Source organism: Physella acuta, unplaced genomic scaffold (assembly GCF_028476545.2).
Source record: "Physella acuta isolate Inbredline_101_S28 unplaced genomic scaffold, ASM2847654v3 ptg001057l, whole genome shotgun sequence".
Classification (NCBI taxonomy): Eukaryota; Metazoa; Mollusca; class Gastropoda; family Physidae; genus Physella; species Physella acuta.
In genome coordinates this window covers 28,408-41,305 of record NW_026732574.1, presented here as the reverse complement: position 1 = coordinate 41,305, position 12,898 = coordinate 28,408, and the positions used below count along the sequence as shown (strand labels likewise).

General features: G+C 34.3%; 1 protein-coding gene across 1 annotated transcript; it reads right to left on the bottom strand.

The window, feature by feature from the left end:
* Positions 1-307: 307 nt before the first annotated feature.
* Positions 308-5,519, bottom strand: LOC131955135 (uncharacterized). The gene is made up of 2 exons (XM_059319118.1): positions 5,463-5,519; positions 308-2,334 (listed from the first exon to the last, which is right to left on the bottom strand). The coding sequence occupies exon 2, from the start codon at positions 1,834-1,836 to the stop codon at positions 424-426; it is 1,413 nt and encodes a 470-aa protein (XP_059175101.1). The 5' UTR covers positions 1,837-2,334; positions 5,463-5,519; the 3' UTR covers positions 308-423.
* Positions 5,520-12,898: the final 7,379 nt, after the last annotated feature.

Here is a 12,898-nt window from a genome sequence, read left to right as displayed (position 1 = left end):
TTGTATGCAAGAAACTCTTCACGCAAACCATTTAGATTAGACAACATTTCCTTTTTAATTCAATGTTTACGCGATAATCAATGACGTCATATGACTGTGTGCACTCTCTGGTTTGAGATTATGTTCTACTCTGCGCTAAATGTGTCGACGTCATACTTCGTTTTTCGAAATACTATGCATGTTTTTAAATTGCTTGTGTTTTCTCTAGAGCGTTCTTGTCAGACAGAGCGTTCTTGTCAGATAGACAGACAGACAGCGAAACTATTAGTATTAATATATATATATATATATATATATGTATATTGCATTGTATAAAAATGATATAAATATGTAATAAAAAAGTTACAACACACATTTATTACAACGACTTCGCATAATTATTTTCGCTGTAGGTAATTAAAATTGCTTGTTTCTACTTATCAACTAAATTTTAGCATAAGATTTAGGCAGTACAGCAGGAATAAAACTTGAGCAAGGTTCATCTGTGTACCAGTACTTTATTTGGCTGAACATGTTATCCACTTTACAAGCCTTTGAGTCTTTGGTCTCATCGGGTTTGTAATAAAAAATGACCAATTTTTCACCGAAAACCACAGCTCCATATAAAACGTGGTCCAGCGCCCAGAGTTTCTTTACAAGAGTGAATGTGAACATTCCATCAGATTGGTTTAAAGCCCACAAGTTGCCGTTGGTTTGTAGCACAAAGTGGTTGTCGTCGTTACGAAAACTGATGATGTTTTTAGCTGGTCCATTGAGGTTGTCCAGTCTTGTCCAGCTCTTGGCCGGAAGGTCTAACATATGGACTGCTGTTTCCTGGACGCCATTGACTGTTTCAGTGCAGAAGATGAGAAGATACCCTCGGTAGCTCATAACATGAGTTACAACAGAACCTTTTGGAACTTCAGTAAATTTAATCAAATTGACGTCTGCATATTTTGGATCAAATCGATAAATAACATTTTCGGTAACGCTTGTAATGTATATGTGATTTTCATTACTTGCTAGGTACAATTCTTTGGCTGGCAGCTCGACTATTTCCTTCCACTTATTAGCGTAAACAAATAGCTTACTTTTAGTCTGAGTGGCAGATTGACAGCCAGCAGCGTAGATTTCATTTTCAAAAGCTACTAGCTGGACGTTGTGTGCTAACGATGGACATGATTTCATTTTGTTCCACGTCTCGCCATAGCTTAGTGACTCAAAGGTGCCATTACGATACAAACTGCAAATTCCATAGTTCCCATACTCATGGGACTCCCTGTATATACCTGTTTTTGGCCATTGACCATGCTTGAAATATATTGTCTGGTTTAAAATAGCTGAGACGATTATTTCCTTTGCTTTTTCATTATGTTTAATAGAATTATGCTGTAAAACATTCATCAGCAATGTTGGACTTATAATGGATGTTCTTACACGTCTCAGGAGGACTTCGAATCTGTATAGTCTGTCATTTTCTGCAGCTGAGTTGGTACTCATAGACTGTGATATTTTCTTACCTTTATTTTGACATGCTTCTGTATCAGATTTGTTTAAACAGTTAGATATAGCTTTAGAGAAAACAATTTTGTCAGTGACCATTGTAGATTTGTCATCTAAACAATGTTCCTGGACAACTTGTGTGGTGGTATTATGCACTTTTTCGGTTTTTAACTTTTTCTGACTTTCAATAGTGTTACACGTGTCAGGAACGTGTTGGTCAGGTTTGTATTCGACCCAATTTAAAACAGCCTGTAGAACAAGGTACTCATCGCTGACATTGAGTTTATGACTGTCCAGTAAGGAATACAGATCTTCAAATGATAACTGTAAATACAGTTTTTTTTTCGAAAACATTCTCAAAATTCTTTACCATATAGTTTTTGACTGACTCCAAGACGGATTGAGAATTAAGAAGTTTTGCGCTTGACACAATTTCTTTAAAGTTATCCAAGTTTATATTTTTATCTGCAAATGTTTCACACAACTCTAGAAGAAATCCAATCTGCAACCTGTCTACAGCGTGCCAGACTTCGATGAAGTTGTCAAGACTCAACACGTCTTCACCGGTGTACAAAGTTTTCTGGATTAACTGAAAGGTGGAGACTGATATATCGTGTAGAACTACACGTCCCTCGTTGGCTTCTTTCATTCCAGATTTTAGCAGACCAAGAAAATATGGCGAACACGCCCCAAGAATGAAGCGATGACATTTTATTGAAACATCATTGATTTGAACTGTAAAGTCACAAAATTCTTCATTCGTCCATAATTTATCAAGGCATTTGAAATACCCATGACATACTATGTCAGAAACAAGCATTTTAGTTGCGGCTGAAATGATGTCTGCAAAAGCTGAAAATCAAATATATATTTGAATTTATTCATGTTAATAAATCTCTAAAGTAAAATGCAATATTATAAAATAAATAAATATTAAGCTTATTTTAAACGAATAATTTTTTTTAAATACGATTTTATAAGTCTTCATGCATGTGTTTCTCCTAAACCTCATTGGTTGTAGTTTTCGCTAACTTTTTCGATATGATAGTCTTTAAAACTATATGTAAGGTAAAGACAAACCAAAGAATTCCGTCAAGGCAATCAGACTACTTTAGTACAACTTAATTTTAAAATAAAGAATATAAAAATAATATAGGCACTGATTTCTGTGTTGTACAAAGGTACACCCGTAGCTCATATTAAACCCATATTCTGCTAGCGTCCCACTTATGGGACGCTTGTAAAAAAATTGCTAAAATTTATTAAAAACTAGTTAAAACACAAATTATGTTTCATTGTATTTGAAAATAGTTAGATTATTGAATTTTTGTGTGTTTTATGAAAAAAATTAATTTAGAAAAATGTTATAGTGCCGGATTTGCAGGACTTGTCAAAATGGCGGAAAAAAGAAAACATGCGCACAGGAAAATGCATATCTTCTAAAATGTTAACATTTTAAGTGCAAAATACATTTGAAACTTGTAACAGTACCATATTTCTATCTGATAAAAATTTAAGGATAACAATTTTTTTTACTACTTAGTTATATCAAGTGTACACCAAGCGTCCCATAAGTGGGACGCTAGCAACGAATGGCCCCATGTAGATTGTTACACAAACTTCACATTTTTTTGGCACTAGCGAGAAACACCGATGCAAATGTTTATGTTAATTGGTTATTTATGGTGAAACAATTGTTGACTTTGTTAACTGCTGACTTTGGGGTGTTAAGTAGTATTTATAGATATTTAATTATGACCTTGACCTATATTTATGCAAATTGTTACACAAACGTCACATTTATTTAACACTAGCGAGAACACAGATGCAAATATTTATGTCAAATGGTTATTTATGGTGAAACAATTGTTGACTTTGTTAACTTTTACTTTAAGGTGTTAAGTAGTATTTATAGATATATAATTATGACCTTGACCTATATATACTTATATATTACTGTATAAAAAATTGCAAATATTGAAAAACTTACATTTTATGTTTAAGTTTTCAGAATTACACTTACTGAAGTATTTAATACCATTGAATACAAACTAATTTAGTACTGCTGTAAATTTACTAGCGTGTGATGTTAAAATTATAACAAACCAGAATAATAACAATGGTCACGATTTAGTAGACATTATTTAGTTATGGGGGTTGGTTAACAACAGATGGAAAGACTCTTCATATAAGAGAGCTCAAGCTACATATAGCAGAACTGTGAATTAGCTGTGTACTGTTGTCATGCCACAATAATATTCCCCTCCAAAGGTTCCCGATACCATTTTTACTTTGTTAACCTTTTAAGGAGATTCCTGGTGTTAGATTGGGAGCTGTTCGCATAGTGAGGAGCATACATGGATGAGAGCCATGAACACTCAATACAAGCCCCCAGAGATGGATCCGTGCCATAGAAATAAGATGTCTGATGTCCTAATGTACGCCTGTGAGGGGGGGGGGAATAGCTAGGGTAATAAAAGAGAAAATGGCTGGATGACTGGACCGGATCGTCTTTTGCGAATTCACTGAGGGCAGGGTTTCTTTCAGGCCCAATTTCGGAGGAGGGGGGGGGGGGGGCTCTGCCCCCAGAACAAATTGGAATTTATATACAAAACATACTTTTACCAATGTCCACTCTTCCCCTGAAATTTAAGTTCACCCTCCTGAAAATTTCAAGTACGCCCCCCAAAAAAATCAATTATTTATATTTAATTATATTACAGTTTCGATAAATAATAACAATATTTGTGATCATGTGTGTATAATTAGATGTACTAGTCACAGCTTTACTTATTTCCAAGTGTTGTTCACTTTGATGGATGCTAGATTGAAAGAAAACTAGACTTTTGAACATAATTTCTGCATTTTAGACCATGGTATGGCTAACCCAATTGATTATTATCAGTATTTGTAGCTGTCTTAAACAATGTAATCATATTTCTAACAATACAAAATTAGTATACAGCTTAATTTTCACGTGATTAGCCATATTTCTTGATAAATGATTTTATTTTTCAATAAATGTACATGGGGCCGTTCGTTGCTAGCGTCCCATTTATGGGACGTTTTTTTAAAAAAATCGATATTTAAGTATTGATTTAAACAATATCCATAGTCATTCCTTCATTCAGTGCCCAAAAGCTAAACCATATCGAAAAATTATAAAAAATTTGAGACCTTGGGATAATATGGGTTAAAACCATCTTTAAGCTAGTCATGCTTGCAATTTTGTGGTTGCTTTTACCAATTTCAATTCCCACCCCCTAATTCTCTGCCCCATAAAGACTAAACACTAAACATAGCCGTGTACTTTGTATAGACATGTAATATTTAATTTAATAATAACAGACTTTAACTTATTTTTTAAACTCACCAATCGGATCTTAAAACACAAGCATGTTAGTATACGGTGTGACCTGAGTGGTAAGGAGCTAGGCTGCTTATCCGAAATTCTCGAGTTCGAATCCGTGTCCAAATCAGTTGTGTCACTGAGTCCACCCAGCTCTGATGGGTACCTAACTCACGTTAGGTAAAGTTAAGGCGGCTGAGCAAAACGCTGACCACACCTTACCTATGCCGAAGTCAATAAACGTATGAACTCTACTTCATCTGCCCAAATGTATCGCTAAGTCTAAAGAGGATTCTTCATTTACATTTTTTATGTTAATATACCATCAATTATGGGTTCTGCTCAGGGTTATGTCCAAGATCACTTCTATGGTCAGGCTTAAAGTTAAAGACATCGCTAGGTCTTAGGTCAACAGTGCAGAGTGTACTAGCATTCAGGCGTCTTGTTTTGACGAATATTTACAGACAAACCACACCTGAACACCGCCTTAAGTATTTCTAACAACATAGATCTACATACATGGGCTCTGCTATCGATTTGTTAACATCATGTTATAAAAATGCATGCAGATCAACTTTACTCAATTAAACCTAACCCTAACTATCAATAAAAACATATTTGATAGATAAACCTTCTTTAAAAGTACAGTGTTTGTTATATCTTTGACCAAGTAAAGCCGGAAGGAAACTATGTTCTGAGTGTGCTGAATCGTAATTCGTGCGTATATTTGGTGCAATGAAGATAATCCAATTTCTAAATTAAGACGATGCGCAAACGTTTGAGGTCAAAGCATATAATTTTGTTAATGAACCCAAAATAGTAGAAAATGGGAGATAAAACTAAATTTAATCAGCATTGTTAAAATATATTTTATATATTACTAGCCGTCCCGGCCAGGCCCTGCTCTGGCTTCTGTGAAAACCTTTCTGTTAAAGACCATTACCTGTGTGTTTAGTAATCATCATAAACCCGGCACTGCCCACCCAAACCACAACCAACCAAAACCAAAACAACAAAACGCAAACATAACGCTAACACAATTACAAATACAAACGAAAACAAAAACCTAACAACAAACCCAACCACAACCACAAACACCAATACAAACACAAAGAAAAAACAAACAAAAAAGGAAACGAAAACAAAATCCTAACAACAAACACAACCACAACCACAACACCAATACGAACACAAAGAAAAAAACAAACGAAAAAGCAAACGAAAACAAACCAAATCCAAACGCAAAACCAACCACAAACACAAACACAAACCCAAAAAAAAAAACACAAACGAAAAAGCAAACGAAAACAAACCAAATCCAAACGCAAAACCAAACACAAATACAAACACAAACCCAAAGAAAAAAACACAAACGAAACCGAAAAAAGCTTAATAATCGACTATAGTACCCCAGCTTATTCATAGTCTTTTTGCACTCACTTAAACGAACGTAGGTGCCAAACCAAACCAAACCAAATGAACAATTATAATACTCCAACCTTATTCGTAAAATACCTACAACATTTGCACTTGATCAATCCTCGCTAATTATGTATTATTTTTTTCCCCAACACCAAAAACAAAGTAATAATAATTATCATTAAAAAAGTTTAAAAAAACCCACGTTTTCTGATTGAACTAGAAAAGTAGAAATCAAATGCTATACATCACAATAATGCAAGCGATCACTCTACTATAAGCGATGAAAAACGTGGGGCGCCGAAGTAAAAGTTATATTACTATTGATTAGATAATACTATTGACTTGAGTCAACAGTATTAGAAACTGTAAGAAAATCACTAGACTTGTCACTAGACTTTTTATTAACTTGTTTTTTCTACGTGCAGAAGATGCGGCCATGTATATTGGTATTCGATTAGAGTTTGGTGTGTATGATGTGTGTGTTGTGTTTGTTGTGTATGCTGTTTATGTTTTTTATGATTTGTATGTTATGTATGTTGTGTGCGTTGTGTGTGTGTGTTGTGTATGTTGTGTGTGTTGTGTGTGTATTGTGTACGTTGTGTATGTTGTGTGTGCTGTGTGCTGTGTGTATTGTATGTGTTGTGTATATAATGCATGTTATCTTGTGTGTATTGTATGTGTTGTGTATGTTATGTATGTTATTATGTTGTGTGTTGTGTATGTTGTGTGTGCTGTGTGTATTCTGTATACTGTGACATTACGAAACTCCACCTTACCGTACAAATTAATTTCAAATTACCTTGAATGAACCTTCTTTATTCTGTAAAAATATTCAAAAATGTATAACTCGTAAGGGCGGAAGTAAACAAACGGTATATTATGCTGCATCAAAATAACAACAACGTTTGTGCATCAACATGTTTTTCTATTTATAGCTAACTTTTATGCTTATAAATTTTCATTGATAAAACATAAATGGCGTCCAAAGATCTTCAAACCTGACGGTCTATGGGGCAAGTGAAGTAGAGCATAGGAAGAGATAGTGTGGTCAGCACTATGCCCAGCCGCCTTATCTTTCCCTAACGTGAGTTAGGTACCCAACAGAGTTGGGTAGACTCAGGGATTGTCTACTGACTTAAACCCAAATTCGAACTCTACCGCATAATTAAACTAAATTTTAATCAAACCTAACATTTTATTTAATGTCCATGTAATCAGAGTTTCTTCCAGGCATCTCTTCGGGGGGGCTTTGCCCCCCCCGAAAAATTTTTACCGCCCCCCCCCCCCCGAACGAAATGAAATTTATATAATTTATATAGAAAATATATACTTTTAACAGTGTCCGCCCCCCCAGAAGAAAGTTTACCGCCCCCCCCCCCCCCCCCCCGAAGATTTCAAGTGCCCCCCCGGAGAAAAAAGTCTGGAAGAAACACTGCATGTAATCTGTAGATGAAACTACAAAAAACAATCAGTTTTACTAAGTAAATAAGTCACGGCCTATCCAAGACCAATGCTGGGTTTGGCCGGAACGGCTAAGATATTACATGTTTAACTCCTATTCTACTGTACTTTAATTTCTTAAATTAACATTATTCCTAAGGTATAACACAATTATGTTAGTATATTGACAGTTTCATGGGTGTTGAAATTCTGAAATAAACAATCTGAAGAATCATTAGCTCGCCTATTTTGTGCGATAAACAAAGCTATCTATTACCGTGCGCATAAGTTTAAAAGTATATTGCGAAAATTTAAAATTTTCATAAGATTTTATTGAGCGTATTCCATACTTAATATAGCGACTCACGCTTTTCTTTATAGCTGATTAAACCAGGTGCAGTGTAATATAATATATGAAAAGGTCATTTTATTTTTATTGCTTATTAATAATCCTGATATTATACATTTTTAAAAATCTTCTTTACAAGTTTTTATTTAACTGTTGTTTAGTCAATTATTTTTTAAAAACGTTATATTTTTTTAAATAATATATTTTAAATATTATTTTTACAGAGGTGAGGGGGGGGAGGAGAGGCGGTGCGTTAGATAGTTAATAGTAAATAATCTGTAGCGTTATAGAAGTACATCTGGTTGGTGGGGGGGGGGGAAGGAGAGGCGGTGTGTTAGATAGTTAATAGTAAATAGTCGGTAGCGTTAAAGAAGTACATCTGGTTGGTGGGGGGGGGGGGAGGAGAGGCGGTGTGTTAGATAGTTAATAGTAAATAATCTGTAGCGTTATAGAAGTACATCTGGTTGGTGGGGGGGGAAGGAGAGGCGGTGTGTTAGAGAGTTAATAGTAAATAATCTGTAGCGTTATAGAAGTACATCTGGTTGGGGGGGGGGGGGGGAAGTGCCGCTCAGAATTCCTATAAGAAACATTGAAATAAGGTTAATTATTATTTTAAACTCTGCCAGTCCTAGGGATATTGAAAAAGCCAGTAGTGTCTGCATAAAATAGAAATATAGAGGCGTGGGTTGGTTGTGGGAGATACGTAATGCAGTATACACGTTTTTCAAGCAGACATTTTGTCAAGCCATTTACCAACACAACAGCCTGGGGATGTCATAGCTAGAAACGGGAAAGGACCACAACATACCGCAGTGTACATCTGTATGGAAAATAAAGTCAGTGATTAGCTCAATCTCCTTTTTGTTTTTGCTACTATCGCAACATTTTTGGTTTAATTAGATGTTGATCAAAGAAATAAACATTGTTCCGGTGATTTGAAACATGAGATGGTATCACCTAGTTGTATTTGTGTTTTATTAAAGCTAATATCGTTTTACAACACTTCGTCCCTCAATATAGACACCTGGATAAGCCACATTTTATAATGCGCGAATAGTTAAAAATAATTAAGCAATGAGGCTTAACTTTAGCACTCGAGATTAAACTTCAGTTATAGAAATAAAAGTTTGACGTTCAATGAAAGAAAAACAATAAGTATTTAGCTCTGATATTTAAAATTAATGTTAATGTTTTATTTTAAATTAATATGTACAGTAGATTACTCAAACTTTTACCATCGAAAGCACACATATGCTTGTTATGATAAGCGTGCAATGATTTTTTGTTGTAGATTGAAATATTTTAATTGCTAAAGTGTAAGTTATGTGTCTAATGTACGGCTATTGTTGGCCTATATAGGTTAAATTTGTTATGTTAAAAGCAATATGAATCAATAATAACAATGTTAAACCTTAAAATATACTTTTCAAATACAAACGAACATTATCATCAACAATGACATAGTAAGTTTTAAAATTGAAATTATATATATATATATATATATATATATATATATATATATATATATATATATATATATATATATAAACTAATATAATATATAATCCAATTTATGTAATAAATAAATGAATAAATTAAAAAAATGGGTATATATATATATATATATATATATATATATATATATATATATATATATATATATATATATATATATATATATATATATATATGCCTATATATATATTGATTATTATTATAAACATGCTTATCTTCGAAAGAAAACTTTCAAACATATGTTTACGTATTCTTCTCATAGACAACATTCAGACACATTCCTTAACGCTGAAGCCAACATATCATTTTTTAAAACTTATAAAATGGTTTATGTACAATAGTGAAGGTAAAATTGGTTGGCTGTAGTGATTCATAGCCTATTTGTCATCTACACGTTCATGAAGATAAGATTTAGGCAGCACAGCAGGAATAAAATGTGAACTAGTTGTGTCTGTTCTCCAGTATCTAATTGAGCTAAACATGTTATCCACTTGCTTACACAATGTGTAATCGGCCTCATCGGGTTTGTAATATAAAATGATCAATTTTTCCCCGTAAATTACTGCTCCATATAGACGTATAAGCTGATCTACCGTCCACAGTGTTGCTACACGATTGAATGCGAACATTTCATCAGTTTGGTTTAAAACCCACAAGTTGCCGTTTGTTTGTAGCACAAAGTGGTTGTCGTCGTTACGAAAACTGATGATGTTTTTAGCTGGTCCCTCGAGGTTGTCCAGTTTTGTCCAGCTCTTGGCCTGAAGGTCTAACATATGGACGGCTGTTTTATCGCCGTCATTGACTGTTTCAGTGCAGAAGATGAGAAGATACCCTCGGTAGCTCATAACATGAGTTACAACAGAACCATTTGGAACTTCCGCAAATTTAATTAAATTGACGTCTGCGCATTTTGGATCAAATCGATAAATAACATTTTCGGTAACGCTTGTAATGTATATGTGATTTTCATTACTTGCTAGGTACATTTCTTTGGCTGGCAGCTCGACTATTTGCTTCCACTTATTAGTGTAAACAAACAGCTTACTTTTAGTCTGAGTAGCTGATTGACAACCAACTGCGTAGATTTCATTTTCAAAAGCTACTAGCTGAACGTTGTGTGCTAACGATGGACATGACTTCATTTCGTACCACGTCTCCGCATCAGAGTCTAGTGACTCAAAGGTACCATTATCATACAAATTGCAAACTCCATAGTTACCATACTCATGGGACTCCCTGTATATGCCGGATGTTGGCCATTGACCATGTTTGAATTGTATTGTTTTATTAAATATAGCTGAGACAATGATTTCTTTTGCTTTTTCATTATATTTAATAAAATTATGCTGTAAAACATTCATCAGCAATGTTGGAGAAATTATACATGTTCTTACACTTTTCAGGAGGTCTTCGAGTCTGTAAAGTCTATCATTTTCTGAAGTTGAGTTGGTACTCATTGACTGTGATATTTTCTTACTTTTATTTTGACATGCTTCTGTATCAGATTTGTTTAAACAGTTAGATATAGCTTTAGAGAAAACAATTTTGTCAGTGACCAATGTAGATTTGTCATCCGAACAACGTTCCTGGACAACTTGTGTGGTGGTATTATGCACTTTTTCGGTTTTTAACTTTTTCTGACTTTAAATGGTGTTACACGTGTCAGGAACGTGTTGGTAAGGTTTGAATCCGACCCAATTTAAAACAGCCTGTAGCACAATAAACTCATTTGTGACATTCAGTTTGTGACTGTCCAGTAAGGAATACAGATCTTCAAATGATAACTGTAAATATAGTTTTTTTTCGTAAACATCCTCAAAATTCTTTACCATATAGTTTTTGACTGACTCCAAGACGGATTGAGAATTAAGAAGTTTTGCGCTTGACACAATTTCTTTAAAGTTATCCAAGTTTATATTTTTATCTGCAAATGTTTCACACAACTCTAGAAGAAATCCAATCTGCAACATATCAACAGCGTGCCAGATTTCTATGAAGTTGTCAAGACTCAACACGTCTTCACCGGTGTACAAAGATTTCAGGATTAACTGAAAGGTGGAGACTGATATATCTTGTAGAACTACACGTCCCTCGTTGGCTTCTTTCATTTTAGATCTCAGCAGTCCAAGAAAAAATGGCGAACAAGCCGCGAGGATAATGCTATGACATTTAATGGACACTTCACCGATTTGAACTGTAAAATCACAAAATTCTTCATCTGTCCATAATTTATCAAGGCATTTGAAATACCCATTACGTATTTTGTCAGAAACTAACATTTTAGTTGATGTCTGCAAAGTTAAAAATCAAAGGTATATTTGAATTTATTCATGTTAATCTATCTCTAAAGTAAAATGCAATATTGATAAATAAATAAATATTAAGCTTATCTTAAACGAATAATTTTTTAAAATACGATTTTATAAGTCATCATGCATGTGTTTCTCCTAAAGCTCATTGTTTGTAGTTTTAGTCTTTAAAACTGCATGTAAGTTAAAGACAAACCAAAGAATTCCGTCAAGGCAATCAGACTACTTTAGTACAGCTTAATTTAAAAAAAAAAGAAAAGAAAAATAATATTGGCACTGATTTCTGTGTTGTACAAAGGTACACCCGTAGCTCATTATATTAAAACCATCTTTAAGCTAGTCATGTTTGCAATTTTGTGGTTGCTTTTACTAAGTTCTATTTCCACCCCCTAATTCTCTGCCCAATGAAGACTAACCACTAAACATAGCCGTATTCTTTAAATAGACATGTAATATTTAATTTAATAATAACAGACTTTACCAAATTTTTGAACTCACCAACTGGATTTTGAAACACAAGCATGTTGATATACGGCGTGGCCGAGGCGGTAAAGCGCTATGCTGCTGACCCGAAATTCTCGAGTTCGAATCCGTGTTCAAATCAGTGTCCCTGATTCCACTTAGCTCTGATTGGTACCTAACTCAAGTTAGGTAAAGTTAAGGCGGCTGAGCAAAATGATGGCCACACATTAACTTATGAACTCTACTTCATCTGCCAAATGAATCGTCAGGTCTAAAGAGGATTCTTTACTTACATTTTTTATGTTAATATACCATCAATTATGGGTTCTGCTCAGGGTTATGGCCAAGATCACTTCTATGTTCAGGCTTAAGTTTAGAGACATCGCTAGGTCTTAGGTCAACAGTGCAGACAGTACTAGCAATCAAGCGTCTTGTTTTGACGAACATTTACAGACAAACCACACCTGAACACCGCCCTAAGTATTTCTACTCTAACTACATACATACGTGGGCTCTGCTATCGATTTGTTAACATCATGTTATAAAAATGCATGCAGATCAACTTTACTC